General features: G+C 33.7%; 1 protein-coding gene across 1 annotated transcript; it reads right to left on the bottom strand.

The window, feature by feature from the left end:
• Window positions 1–1,314: 1,314 nt before the first annotated feature.
• LOC143049379 (uncharacterized) lies at window positions 1,315–13,670 on the bottom strand. Its single transcript, XM_076223039.1, has 6 exons — window positions 13,205–13,670; window positions 10,765–11,154; window positions 3,734–4,102; window positions 3,289–3,429; window positions 2,920–3,035; window positions 1,315–1,578 (listed from the first exon to the last, which is right to left on the bottom strand). The coding sequence occupies exons 1-6, from the start codon at window positions 13,254–13,256 to the stop codon at window positions 1,453–1,455; spliced, it is 1,194 nt and encodes a 397-aa protein (XP_076079154.1). The 5' UTR covers window positions 13,257–13,670; the 3' UTR covers window positions 1,315–1,452.
• Window positions 13,671–16,569: the final 2,899 nt, after the last annotated feature.

Below are 16,569 nucleotides of genomic sequence, written 5' to 3'. Positions count from 1 at the left end.
GTATGTCAAATTACCATTATTTCGTATCCAGTCGTGCTGATGTAGTGGTATGTTTCGTGGCTTGATATGGTAAAGATCTTGAGTTCGAATCCCAGCATATACACTGGATTTTTTCTACGTGAATTTTGATAGATAGTCTTTTCCGTATAATTAAGTATAAGTTTTTTAGTGGATTTGACATTCCCGTCTAAATGTTACAGAACAAAGGAAAGCCTGCATAACAAGGAAACTCGAACTGGGGTGATCTGGTAGGAAACAAAGGAGCTGGGATGTTAAATACATTGAACAATTAAAAGAAAAACAGGAATTACAGCACTTGAAATAAAGCAAAAAACAAAACGAACTTCAAACATTTAACAAACAAAAAAGATATTTTGTTCATGTGCTACGGTATTATATCTTTTATCTGATAAAATCTTTACTATTTTTATTCTCAGATAATACAAACTTTAGATAAAGTTGGAAGTTTAGCTGTATCTGCTAAAAAGGTGTTTGCATACGGGTTATCAAATCTTATATGTCTCGGCAATATTGTTTTAAGGCTCGTAAATTAAGATGATAGATATTTTTATAAGTTGTACTCTATTCAATAAACTAAGTCATGCAATATAAGGTCATATAATTGGAACAAACAAGATTCTTACACAATCAACAATTTTCATTTTTATCTGTCTCTAACACATGTTTTGGAAAAATTAAGGATTTTCTTATCCCAGGCATAGATTACTGTAGCATTATTTGGCACAACGTTTGGGAATTTTGGATCCTAATGCTCTTCAACTTTTTACTTGTTTGGCTTTATAAATATTTTGATATGAGCGTCACTGATGAGTCTTATGTATACGAAACGCGCGTCTGGCGTACTAAATTATAATCCTGGTACCTTTGATAACTATTTACACCACTGGGTCAATGCCACTGCTGGTAGACGTTTCGTCCCGGGGGTATCACCAGCTCAGTAGTCAACACTTCGGTGTTGACATGAATATCAAAAATGTGGTAATTTTTATAAATTTCCTGTTTACAAAACTGATTTTTTGGAAAAACTAAGGATTTTCTTATCCCAGGCATAGATTACCTTAGCATTATTTGGTACAACTTTTTGGAATTTTGGATCCTAATGCTCTTCAACTTTGTACTTGTTTGGCTTTATAAATATTTTGATATGAGCGTCACTGATGAGTCTTATGTAGACGAAACGCGCGTCTGACGTACTTAATTATAATCCCGGTACCTTTGATAACATAACAACGTAAAAATCAAAATACAACTCAGTACATGCCCTATCAAATTGAATGAAAATTCACAAAAATTAATACAAGAAAATTTTAATTATGGTGTTAATTGAGTACATGATTCTGAATTGGGACAAGCAGTAAGAGTTTGTTGCGGTATTACCCATGTACATATCATTTGCACTTGAATTGAATATTCAATTGCTAGTGTTCTGACTTATATATTTGTGTTCATGCGGATGAGTACAGCCTCGGGTGCACGGCTTGTTATTGGAGTTTGGTCGTTGTTATTAAAGAATTCATCATCTTCCGTATCTGTCTCTGGATCCGGTTTCGGGTCCACCTTAAAACATAACAAAAAAAAGTTAACTTCATAGTGATATAAACTTCAATTTCATCTATTGTAAAGTACCTTTATTTAAATGTAACTAGCTAATTAAATGTATCCACAAGTCCATAAATATGCACATCAAGAAAAAGATATCCTACGTCCACGTTCTTCGGTTTCTAGTGGATAGTTGTCATTGGCAATTATACAATATATCTCTATCTTTGTAGGACGACAACCAAGATGATATGTATGCATAAAAATACGAAATCCAGCAAAATTTAAGAAAGACACTGAACGTTCGGCCATCAGTCATAGAGAAGTGTCCGTTGTCTTGAATATGAAGTCCGTCTACTACTACTATTTTAATTATGTCACCTTAATAATAATGGGAAAAAGAAACGTAGGAAGTTTCGATAGACATAATTGTTCCTACGTTTCTTTTTCCCATTATTATTCTTTAACCTTTTTTTTCAAGGTATTCCTGAAGACTACTGAACCATTTTTGACGAAACATGAGCATAATGAGTATTATGCTCCATATTTAGGTGTGCAGTTAAACTTTAGAACTATTTAAAAAACTTACCATGAAAATTGAACAAATGTAAAAATATAGAAAAGTGTAATTAACTTAATGAAACCGAATACAAATGCCAATTGCCATGAGGTACTGAGTTTGGCCACCATTGCTATGGAAACAGTGGAAAATGTAAACCATTGAACCCTATGGAAAAAACCGTAGAGTAGCATTTATTCTTTTGAAATTTGGAAATGGTCGCAATAACCTGGAAACGACAAAAAGATAAAAAAAAAAATCAAAATGCCAAACATTGTAAACCAACTATACAAAAATGTTAACTCGCACGTGAAAGGCAGCTATTTGATTTGGAAGTACAATAACATGACTGTTATTGACATGGAAACCGCAAATTTGTGAAAAATTTCAAAATGATTCATATTCTCTGAAAACTTACAGAAAGATGTATAGTTATTCATATATGAGCATTTCTGTTTCTAATTTTCGAATTGGCTGTTGCTTAGTGATAGTTTCGGATAGTAACATCCGCTTTTCCTTGCAAAAGTAATTCTAGTTATTTTTACCATTTTTATTTAAGGAAATGACACAATACTAATATGACTTTATATACCAACGCACGAGGTGACAAAATAAAAGTCACTTCTTCTGTGATGTTTACCACCTTAACTAACCATCAGTGTCTTGCGGGGACTATTCATATAACTTATAGCTTTAAAAAGTACCGTTTTATATACTTCATTCCCTACGAACACACACAGAAATAAAATCACTGATCTTGTTAGTTTGTAAGTGTTAGTTGAAAGCTGTACATATCTCACCTTTGTATTTTTATCTTTATATCTCTTCCATAATCTATAAGCTATCAAAGCCAACACCACAAGAACGATTATTGCGACAACGACTCCTATTATAGTACCAATACCAACGCCGTTACCTGCAAAACACATGTTGCTGGAATTGTAAAATAAACAAACAATACCCGTTTTTTGCAAAATCATAAAAATAAATGTTATCTAGCAAAAAATGTGAAATATTCACTTAATTAAGACATTTTACATTTATTTTAATTTGGTAAGCGTCTTTCATCCTTTAAAAACTAACATTCTAATGAAATCCTCGCTCTTTCATCTATCCCACATGCACAATTGATTTTTATTGCATGAGTCAATGCTAATTTAGTAACTAACCACTCTCTGCGACTTTATTTATTCTGTCTTGTAGGACAAATTCTGTGATGTTCTCAGATATAATTGTAAAGTTATCATTGCAGCTGTATGTGGCATTCTCCTTTCCACAATGTAAGGTTAACGTATCAATACTTTCAAATGCTGAAAAGTAATAAATAATAAATATAATGGATATTTTGTTTTGAATAGTTTTGCACTAATTGATAAGTTCGTGGATTTAATAAAAACATATTGTTAATTCTTTTTATAAATTTTCTTAGTCATAGTTTTGGTTGGCATGACTTCACAAATCCCATATATACATGCTATTAATACAATCGCTAATCACACTTAAACAAAAAACCTTAAAATAGAATGAACACAAGAAAAACAACTCTTTGATCAAACAGTTCATAGCACCGATATTTGTTTTGAAGAACAATCAGTATAAGTAAGATTCATTTACCTTGTACTTGAATCCAGAAATAGCCATTTGACCCTTCCAAACTGTTATCTAGCCTCAGTTTTATGTCATTAGATGTACTTATATAAACCGTTCGTTTCTTGAAAGCATTATCATCATCACACGCAATGTCGAATTCAGATTCACCATCTTGAATGTGTAGTCTTTGAGCACAATCACCGGATGTTGAATTAATCTTAAATCGGATGTCAAAAGCAATTAATTGTATTCGAGAACTTCCGCTTGATGTTATTGAACAGGAACATCCTGATGTTAATGAACAGTCATTTACAGCGTTTGGATACTCTCCATTCCATATGTATAATGAAGTCCCCGACACAGTACAAGAACATATGCTACAAATTTGTATCTCTGAAAATAACAAAATAACCTATAATGCAATAAACACCGCTGAGTAACAAGTTCATCTGCAATACAACAAACACGGCTGAATAACACGTTTATCGATATTGCAACGAATTTCGCTGAACAACAAATTTATATGTAATACAACGAACACTGCTGTAGGGGAAAACTCAAACTAATTATCATAACCCTTATTTTATTCCTTCGTTATTTAATGTGAAAGTCAAATTATTTTAATGGCTAACACTGATTTGCGTGATCTTTCATAGCATTTTTCTAAACAAGCGATAAAGGTTTTTAGTATAAATAACATTTGCATGTAAATTTAGTTTTATTTTATTCTTAAATATCCGTATTCTTCAATACTATTCTTTTATTGGAGTGGACTCGTTGAAACGTACCATTACAACGCAATATGCCTACCTCACTTGTTGTAACACATTGATTACACAACAACTGTTCAATTCTTTCTTAAAAGCTAAGTTACAGTTTATTTGATGCATAAGAGTAAAGCAGATAGAGATCAATTCTAACTAGAGGCTCTAAAGAGCCTGTCTCGCTCACCTTGGTCTATGTGAATATTAAACAATGGACACAGATGGATTCATGACAAAATTGTGTTTTGGTGATGTGATGTGTTTGTAGATCTTACTTTACTAAACATTCTTGCTACTTACAATTATCTCTATCTATAATAGTACTTTCTGTGGAAAATGTTATTGAAAATCTTCAAATTTTAAGAAAATTGTTAAAAATTGACTATGAAGGGCAACAACTCCTTAGGGGGTCAATTGACTATTTTGGTCATACTGACTTATTTTTAGTTCTTACTTTGCTGTACATTATTGCTGTTTACAGTTTATCTCTATCTATAATAATATTCAAGATAATAACAAAAAAAAAAACAGCAAAATTTCCTCAAAATTACCAATTCAGGGACAGCAACCTAACAACCGATTATCCGATTCATCTGAAAATTCCAGGGCAGATAGATCGTGACCTGATCAACAATTTTACCCAGTCAGATTTGCTCTTAATGCTTTGGTTTTTGAGTTATAAGCCAAAAACTGCATTTTACCCCTATGTTATATTTTTAGCCATGGCGGCCATCTTGGTTGGTTGGGTGGTGCACCGGGCACATTATTTAAACTAGATACCCCAATGATGATTATGGCCAAGTTTGGTTAAATTTGGCCCAGTAGTTTCAGAGGAGAAGATTTTTCTAAAAAATTACTAAGATTTACGAAAAATGGTTAAAAATTGACTATAAAGGGCAATAACTCCTAAAGTGGTCAACTGACCATTTTGGACATGTTGACTTATTTGTAGATCTTACTTTGCTGGACATTATTGCTGTTTACAGTTTATCTCTATCTATAATAATATTCAAGATAATAACCAAAAACAGCAAAATTTCCTTAAAATTACCATTTCAGGGGCAGCAACCCAACAACGGAATGTCCTATTCATCTGAAAATTTCAGGGCAGATAGATCTTGACCTGATGAACAATTTTACTCATGTCAGATTGCTCTAAATGCTTTTGTTTTTGAGTTATAAGCCAAAAACTGCATTTTACCCCTATGTTATATTTTTAGCCATGGCGGCCATCTTGGTTGGTTGGGTGGTGCACCGGACACATTATTTAAACTAGATACCCCAATGATGATTATGGCCAAGTTTGGTTAAATTTGGCCTAGTAGTTTCAGAGGAGAAGATTTTTCTAAAAAATTACTAAGATTTACGAAAAATGGTTAAAAATTGACTATAAAGGGCAATAACTCCTAAAGTGGTCAACTGATCATTTTGGTCATACTGACCATTTTGGTCATGTTGACTTATTTGTAGATCTTACTTTGCTGAACATTATTGCTGTTTACAGTTTATCTCTATCTATAATAATATTCAAGATAATAACCAAAAACAGCAAAATTTCCTTAAAATTACCATTTCAGGGGCAGCAACCCAACAACGGAATGTCCGATTCATCTGAAAATTTCAGGGCAGATAGATCTTAACCTGATGAACAATTTTACCCCGTCAGATTTGCTCTAAATGCTTTTGTTTTTGAGTTATAAGCCAAAAACTGCATTTTACCCCTATGTTATATTTTTAGCCATGGTGGCCATCTTGGTTGGTTGGCCGGGTCACCGGACACATTTTTTAAACTAGATACCCCAATGATGATTATGGCCAAGTTTGGTTAAATTTGGCCCAGTAGTTTCAGAGGAGAAGATTTTTGTAATGCCCGCGTCACACTGTCCCGATTTTTATATACGATGGACACCCGAATGCGAAAATTGTAAGTTCATACGAAGTTGGTCCCGATCTCGTTAAAATACCAAAAAAGTGACCGAAGCAAGTACGATGAATAACAAAGTCTATACGATGGTGCCGAAATTATATACGATAGCAAAAGATGGACATACGAAGGTTAACCGAAGACGGGTATTTAAGCTTCATATCTCAGCCGAAGCCTACACGATGGATCAGGAACGCTACACGATGGATTACGAAGACTACACGATGGATTACGATGATGGCGCGATGGCCATACGAAGTCTAAAAGACAGCTTACGGTGCATCTATACTATTAAACGAGAAGACCTCATTTTGGGTGTCGCTTCTCCTCCTTCCACAATAAATTAATCATCATGCCTCTGTGTCCTATAGGTAACATGTATAGTCGCATTTGTCATCCATTCTTATGATCATTCAGTTGGGGTTATTTGGGGATAAAAACGAAAAAGAATGCGTCCGGATATTTTCCCGTCATTGGACACAATTTTAAGTCGGATTAGACTTCCGGTTTGTGTTTTTCTGTACTTTGAACATACAAAGACTATGAATAAAGTATATAAATTTGCTTTCTGCTGTCATTTTGAGTTCTAGCATGTATCATCCTTGCTTAACGTGTTTCAGTTTGGGTTATTTTGGGAGGAAAACGAAAATGAATAATATTTGCTATTTACTATCAATTAGTTTACAGTGGCGGATCCAGAACTTTTCATAAGGGAGGGGGGCACTGACTGACCTAAAAAAGGGGGGCGTTCCTCTCATGCTTCAGTGATTCCCCTGGCCCATATATATAATCAACAAATTTTTTCAACGAAATGGGGGGCAGGGCCTCCAGGCCTCCCACTGGGATCCGCCTATGGTTTATAATCAACGGCGGTCACTGTGGATATATTTCTGTACATACTTACATGTATACATTTACTATGAATAACAGTATTTGTTATAATTTACTATAAATTCCTTTTCTGTACCTTGAACATACAAAGACTATGAATAAAGTATATAAATTTACTATCTGCTATCATTTTGAGTTAGCATTCATCATACTTGCTTAACGTGTTTCAGTTTGGGTTATTTTGGGAGGAAAACGAAAATGAATAATATTGGCTATTTACTATCAATTAGTTTACAGTGGCGGATCCAGAACTTTTCATAAGGGAGGGGGGCACTGACTGACCTAAAAGGGGGGGGGGGGGGCGTTCCTCTCATGCTCCAGTGATTCCCCATATAATCAACAAAATTTTTTCAACGCCCCCCCCCCTGGGATCCGCCTATTGTTTACTATCAACGGCGGTCACTGCGGATATATTTCTGTAATAATTTACCATAAATTCCAATGGTTATCTTGGGGGGGGGGGGGGGGGAGTGCTCTTTACTATTCATGGCGTTCACTGATGTATATATATATATATATATATATATATATGTAAGTACCTTTGACTTTTGATACCTCTCCTGAAATTCTCTGTATAGTAATTAAAGTATATATGCATGTTCATAGAGTATAGAAAAACAGAAGGTATAAAAATCGGTATTTGGAAAATAGGGGGAGGGCAAAAAAATGGGCCTAGTTTAAATGATATGCCGAAGGCATCACGCGTTTTAAATTATTTGATCAATATTCAATATATATTATATTGTACATCTAATTTCTGGTTTAATCATAAGACGGAAGACCGTGGGCTTGGAGGGTAAAACTTGACTCTGAGTCTCTGCATATAATGCCACCAAAATCAGGGAGAGGGAGAGGAAGAGGAAGAGGGAGGGGTATCAGTCTAGCAGGAAAGTACAAGACCAAAAGAAAAATAGATATAGAAGTGGAAAGTTCGGAATCGGATACCCATAGCACAGAGAAAAAGAGACAAAGAACTGGAAAAAAATAGTTTATGTATCAAATATGCATATTCAATTTACCATTTTCTGCATGTGTCATATACAACTATAGTGTCCATATTTGTCCCCAATATGTTACATACGAGGGGATGCCACGCTCGGTATTGCCTTGTTTGAACTGTAAAATGTGTGCACTAGTCTGAATAATCACCCATAATTATGCCCATGTTTACTGATCTATCTTAAAGGTAAGGTAATGGGTTCGTTGATCCCTTTTATTCAAAAAGAGCTCTTTCCAGGAGAATATCATAATAATAAAGACAAAAGGAAGGATGTGGGGAAAGCAACAAATATATGACATATAGAAAACAAAATGGTTATGGAGTAAACATTCGTGTGACAACAACTCAGACGATACATAAAAAATCAGAAAAATGAAGAAAAAGTTGGTTTCCCTATATTCGTGTAACTGCAGTGTTGGTGTACGAGGCGCGTTTATGATTTTCATGTTACTTGATATAAAAAATTGACAAAAAATAATATTTTACTTGTAAACGTAAATCCTGAGCCTGTAATAGCTACTCTTATTGTTCCATTTGAATTAATAGAAACAACGCTGTCGCCTTTCTTGTTCTCATAGACTCATATGATATGAGCTCCATGTTTTGTGAACGTCTTTCTTAACTGTCGTATTAGACTGACAAGTGCATATCGCGCATGGCACTTTAAATGTATTTTAGCGCGAAAATTAACTTACATTAAGCTGGATTTATTGCCGTCGTAGTTCCTTCTTGTCGCCTTCGTACTTTTATTCGATGGCAACACGACGGGATTACGAGGTCTTCACGAAGTCGTGTTGCCATTGTAAGACCTTCGGATAGCTTCGTAATTCATTCGTGTAGACATCGTAATGTTAAAACTGCCCGATGGAAACGATGGAAACACGAATGCAATACGATGTTCAAAGATGCATTCCCGGTGACATTACGATGGTGAGGATGGTGATACGAACTCAATACGAACCCTCAACATCGGACGCACCTTCGGGGATTTTTTTAACATGTTAAAAAATTTAGAACCCTTCCCGAAGTTGTCCCCGAAGGCTAGAAAAAGTGGCCGATGGTTCTACGATGGTTAAAGATGGCACTACGAATAGCCCGATCTGGATACGATCAGTCCCGATTTCGAAAATTTCCATAACCGTGTTGCCATCGGCGTTAAAATCGGGACAGTGTGACACGGGCATAAAAGTTAACGCAGGACGACGACGACGACGGACGACGACGACGACGGACGCCGGACGCCAAGTGATGAGAAAAGATCACTTGGCCTTTCGGCCAGGTGAGCTAAAAACACCTTTCAGGTTTAATAAACAGTTATTTTAATATTTTGTAATATTTCCGTTGGAAAAGTTGTTATATAACATGTCGCTACACATATCCTAATGAATGTCATTATGCCAATCATTAATGTTTTTACATACTTATTTACTCGCATAAGAGTTTACTAATATGTGCTACCATGTTTATAATAAATTTTAAATAATTTTGATGATCTATCGCATTCGAAATCAGTTATTATGAAATTTATTCCTTTCTGACATAATGTTCAGTGAACAAGCTTAGTAGACTGTAAAACCAAAGAAAACCTTGTTATATTGAATCTAAATCTAATCACTCAAACAAAACACAGAAAATGCATAATCCATGTAACAGGTACTTACTTTATATTCATAGGATATGTCAAATAAAATATAATCAATCCTTGTATGCATCTTAACTTAATTAAAGTCATCCGATGGATGTTAAATTCTCGTGATACAAAATTTAAACTTATATGAATTTAAATAATCGTTCACAAGGTGCAAACAATTTTTGGTTTGACATGATTTAAACGATACCTTTAGGTGTCTTTAACGTGTTAATAACAAAATAGTTCATGTCTCAACCGACCGCAGATATGATAGCAGCTTACCTAAACTTAAGTAGTAAGCCAGAACATTTTGACTGGGCTTTTTAATTTATTATTTACCGATTATGTCATTGTTCATTTTATTTTTCATCTTGTCAGTATAAAACAGGTTATTTATAGTATGTTAAACTTTTACGACATCACATCCTCATTCTTTCGTGTATGGTGGATATTTGTCTCATTGAAAATCACTTCACAATTCTTACCCTTATTTTCATATGATTTAAATAGGTAAAAGGAAACGTTCTGTAAAACTAATTAGTTGTCCATTCATTTTGGTTATTACTGTTATCAACCTAAGGTATTAATCTGTATCGTTTGGCAGTTTACAGACCTTTCGCTAACCTTCCAAAGTTCAGGATCCAACTTTTCAGTGTCAGTTTGGTCTATATACGTTTTAGAAGACCAATTGGTCAATTAACAGACACATTACCACAGTTGATGCCTCATTTTAAATATTGTGCATGCGTATCAAATGTATATATCCTTTGCAACATACGTTATCGTAAAACAGAAATTTGTTCTATAAGCAGCCTATTATGCCTTGTATACAAATCATCATATTACCTTCAATGCAGTGATAGTTTAACTGCATATAATTTGTTTGTGGTAAAAACACTGATTGATTACACTCTTTTATGGTATCATTCCATCCGACCGGTTTCTGACAGGAAACACTTCCGGTACAGTCAGAGTAGGTTGTAAGATCACCATTTGGTCCATAGTAGCGCATTCCACAGTCCTCCGATGCATTGTAATAAGCACAGCATCCATCAGAAACATTCACGTTTGATATCTGTATTTGTGGACATCCGGAATCTAACGTCTTAGCATATGAATACACATCATACACATACATTACCTGTCCAGAAAAGCAGGATGGAAACAGAAAATTACTATGTGTGTTGCCCATACACTCTTCTGATACGTTTGTGACTAGGGTAGATGTGCAGATACCTGTTAAGTAATAGGTTTAAATCAAAGTGAATATTTACTGTTACATTACACTTCTTATTGAAATCTAAGTGTAAATAAATAAATTGGTTTATTTATTATTCAAACTACACTTTGAACAAGCTCCAGTAGCTGCGACTACTCTTACCTTGGACCTTTGTGTCCTTATCTCTTTGTTTGTTGGTTTTCTGGTCTATAAAGATCTAAAAAGTACATCCATTTCCATCTAATTCATACAATTTGTTTTTTGTTGTATCGTTACACCCCTGTTTCCTGATATGGAAGGTTTGAGATCTAACGAATACGTTTTACTCCGCCATATTCTTTATGTGCCATCTCAAGTAAAATACATGTAATACCGTGGACGTCGATTGGTGTATGTCAATAAAAAACAAAGAGATGTGGTACGATCACCAATGAGACAGCTATCCACCAAGTAGTAGTAAGCAATAATACGTCAATATGTGGCCTTAAACCTTGCGAAAAAAACAATAACGTATAGTCGGTTATGAAAGGCCAGACATAAAAAAAAGTGAAACAATTCAAACGAGAAAAACAAAGACCTAATTTATATAAAACAATACGTAAAAACAATTATGGCAGGCATAAATCAGGTATATGTAACAGCACAACATAATAACAAACTGTAAAAATCAGTAGCAATTAGCTTAACACAAAAGATCAGTACGCAACACACAAAAAAAAATAACATAAAAATAATAGAACCAAATCACAAAACTATGAGAATTTGCAGAAACCGAAAGCCAGTTCAAAGCAAATTACAACTATTAAATGGATCAAGTTCTTCCAGGCTAAAGTATCAAATTGTACACATGTAACGGATTTAGTGTAAAAACATCATAAGCAGTCAAAGAAACGCATGACCTTGTGCATGAATGCTTTTCCCTGTAATGTATCCCAATTAAATTAGAGAAAAAAAGTACTGATGATTGATTTGATTCTGATTTCGATTGGAGCTTAAATTCAAAGTAAAAGGATATTATCGTTTCAAATGTGTTCTTCTTTTTATTGTTGTTTTATTATACGTTTTTTCAAAGCGAGTAGAGTAGATTTGGAAGTCTATCCGATCGTTCGTCCTTTGACTCACTTATAATACCATGATGTCTGTCTGTTCACCTGTCGGCATTAGTTTATGTTGTCGTTGTTTTGTTTTGTCCACGATATGCTATAACATTGAGAATGGAAATGGGGAATGTGCCAAAGAGACAACAACCCGACCATAGAAAACAACACAACAGCAGAAGGTCACCAACAGGTCTTCAATGTAGCAAGAAATTCCCGCACCCGGAGGCGTCCTTCAGCTGGCCCCTAAACAAATATATACTAGTGATCGTACCACATCTCCTTGTTTTTTATTGACATACACCAATCGACGTCCACGGTATTACATGTATTTTACTTGGGATGGCACATAAAGAATATGGCGGAGTAAAACGTATTCGTTAGTATGTATGAATGATAATATTATTTTCGATACACAACTGTGCAATTTTGAGTACTTTTTGTAAACAGCTCCGAAACTGTTTGAGAGAGAATTTTGTGAAAATTATAAAATAATCTTACTCGCATGATTTCCTATCATATCTAAATGATTGTTTGTTTTCCTGTAGTACATTATGGACTTTACAAATGTTGATGTATAGTTTAGTGTTGCTCAGTCTTTAGTTTTCTATGTTGTGTTTGTTTTTCTATTATTTATGTGTTGTATTTTTATTTTTTAGTCTTTGCGTTATCAGTTTATTTTCGACTTATGAGTTTTGAATGTCCCTCTTGTATCGTTCGCCTCTCTTGCAGTAAGCTTTGCTCGAAGTACTTCTAGTGTCATTGATAAAATGATTGTCACATCTGAATAAGAAACTTTACCGTATAGTCAATACAAATAATACAAATTAATATTCTACGGAACTTCTAAATCATATTATTAATTGATAAGCTTTTGCCTTACATGAACCCTTTCTTTTAATTTGAAGTAAAAACATTAAAAATTAATTTAAATAAATTAAATTTGTATATTAAAGAAATGTGTACGTACCAACAGAAACTAAAATAATAATAATTAACACATTTAAAATTTTCAGTAGCATTCCACATACACTGAATGAAAACAGGAACCACCGAAATATATAAAAGTTCTCCGTGATTAACTTGATACACACTGAACGACTTATATACCCTTATAGCTCTATAGTCATCACAGAGTGTGACTTGTTCGATAGCATGTCGTATTTATAATAAACAAAGTTATCTTTATACTTATGTATATATCATGAACAAATTTCATATTGCATGTCGTTATTTAAACTCAATCGACCCATTAAGATTACTTTCTATTTCAAGGTTAACAGAAAAAGCTCATTTGATGACGTCAACGCATGCATGTGTCTATTTTTTGTCAACTTGTGAATTTCGTGAACAGTCTATTCATTTTATTTTGTAAGTTGTACAACTAATACTTTTAAATATCTCAGCACTTTTGTGGTTAAAAAGCAATAATATGATTCGATAATGTCGTAAACAAACCAAAACATCAGCAACATATACAAAAGACAAACATATAGGTATCGACATATGTTAGGTACTTGCTCTCCGGTGCATTTTTATGGACATTTATAATCATTCTTTAAATTGGAGGACAACATAGAAAATCTAAATATTAACTGAAAGAGCAAATAAATTCCAACTCGTCTACACCATTATTTCTATTGTGGCATTCTCAATATTTTGTAATAAAAAATCAAGAAAAACAATTCAATTGACAAAAACATAAACGAAATAGATAAAAAGTACACAATGTCATTTGGTACAACAGAGTTCTGTAAACGTTTCTGTGAAACCTAATTTGGAACTCAGGAGGACCTGCGAATAAAGGCTACACATTCTTTTAAAAATAAGATAAAATCAATATATTGTCGACCTATTCAACTGATTTTTATAGTTTGTTCTAATTTTGTGCTGAAAAGCTACTTTCCAGGTTAGTGGAAGTATTTAATTCTCACAAACAAGTTTAACCCTATGGATCAGTGGTTGCGGTTGTTTTATGCCTGTCATATTGTTTTTAGTAATTGGTTTTGTCTTAATAAGCAGTAAGATTCCGCAATTAATTTGAATAGTGATATGATTGTTATGCTAAAAAGTAAAAACACAAACTAAAAAGTATGCTAAAGGGTAGTAAGTAAGTTTAATTTTGAGATTAGAGTCAAATTTTATAAATTTCCTGTTTCCCAAACTTTAAATTTTTGAAAACACTAAGGATTTTCTTATTCCAGGCATAGATTACCTTAGCCGTATTTGGCAACTTTTCGGAATTTTGGATCCTCAATGCTCTTCAACTTTGTACTTGTTTGGCTTTATAAATATTTTGATATGAGCGTCACTGATGAGTCTTATGTAGACGAAACGCGCGTCTGGCGTACAAAATTATAATCATGGTACCTTTGATAACTATTTACACCACTGGGTCGATGCCACTGCTGGTGGACGTTTCGTCCCCGGGGGTATCACCAGCTCAGTAGTCAACACTTCGGTGTTGATATGAATATCAATAATGTGGTCATTTTTATAAATTTCCTGTTTCCCAAACTTTAAATTTTTGAAAAAACTAAGGATTTTCTTATTCCAGGCATAGATTACCTTAGCCGTATTTGGCACAACTTTTCGGAATTTTGGATCCTCAATGCTCTTCAACTTTGTACTTGTTTGGCTTTATAAATATTTTGATATGAGCGTCACTGATGAGTCTTATGTAGACGAAACGCGCGTCTGGCGTACAAAATTATAATCCTGGTACCTTTGATAACTATTTACACCACTGGGTCGATGCAACTACTGGTGGACGTTTCGTCCCCGAAGGTATCACCAGCTCAGTAGTCAACACTTCGGTGTTGACATGAATATCAATAATGTGGTCATTTTTATAAATTTCCTGTTTCCCAAACTTTAAATTTTTGAAAAAAACTAAGGATTTTCTTATTCCAGGCATAGATTACCTTAGCCGTATTTGGCACAACTTTTCGGAATTTTGGATCCTCAATGCTCTTCAACTTTGTACTTGTTTGGCTTTATAAATATTTTGATATGAGCGTCACTGATGAGTCTTATGTAGACGAAACGCGCGTCTGGCGTACAAAATTATAATCCTGGTACCTTTGATAACTATCAACATCGATGTGTCTACTGTTTTCTTCCAATGGAATATTTCTGAAATCTTTCAATCTCTAAAAAATATTTTCTTCTTTTAGAATGATTTTCTAATAATTTAAGATGCCCTCGATTTCTGTTTTCTACCCAAATTCGGTTTCGCTTAATCGATTTATGACTATTGAACATCGGTATACTGATGCTGCCTTTCTTTATTCCGGACGACTTATTTCAATAGTCATGGTTATATATATCTGATTATTTTTTATTTATCATTCAAATTGTTAGTACATGCAGAGACTATTAAAACTGAAAAAATCATCACATTCGAGTAGTTCAAATCAATTCCAATTTACCAATTGAACTCATGAGGCACGCCCAAATACAAAACAGATAGCACACCACTACACTTCACAGAGTATGATTTGCTCAAAAGCATGTCGCATATATAATAAACAACCGTTATATATATATATATATACCTGTGTATCATGAAAAAAGAGTAATATTTCGTAATTTGAATTTAATTGGCATATTAAGTTTATTTTCTATTTTGAGAGATCTTTGTTTTAAATGAAAAGAAGTGTGAACCTTTTAACAGAAAACTTTTGATATCCATAAACCAAATCGACACACTTATTTAGTTACGTCAATGCAGGCATGTTTTACCGATTCGTCGGTCAAATATTATTGTTCTCATTGTTTCGTGTTTAGCTTGTTAATGTTATACCGTATTTTATACAATATTTTATAAATATTTATGCAAAGTTGTGTTTCAAAACGAATATTTTTAATCTCAAATAATGGAACCATAACTATAGGTAACTGTATAGAAATATATCATGATATACCATGTTATTGCTGTTTCGTATTCACATTTCCCCCTTCTTATTTTTAAATTTAGATGTAGATCTTATCTTCGTTATTTATTTTGATGTAGATCTCACATCTGGCCAAGGTACACAGTTATCTTCTTTTGTTTTCGAAAATAAAGTCCTTAGTGTGGACAGTATTATATAACTTGCAATTTTTTGTTCATACACCTTCCAAATTTATTTATTTATAATCTATGCATAAAACAGTTGGGGTGAAATTACCTGCAAAATTTGAAGCATGAATTTTCATGAAAAGTAGTGATTTGGTCTAGTTTGACACGATACAAAATCAGTATATCTGAAGCAGTCAAACTGAAGTACAACCCACCGTAACATAAAATTGTTCATATTTTGAGTTAGAGCCGATAGAATTTTGTATAATTGT

This window comes from Mytilus galloprovincialis, chromosome 10 (genome assembly GCF_965363235.1).
Source record: "Mytilus galloprovincialis chromosome 10, xbMytGall1.hap1.1, whole genome shotgun sequence".
Taxonomy (NCBI): Eukaryota; Metazoa; Mollusca; class Bivalvia; order Mytilida; family Mytilidae; genus Mytilus; species Mytilus galloprovincialis.
Note: the sequence above shows the minus strand (reverse complement) of the source record. Positions and strands in the feature narration are given on the sequence as shown.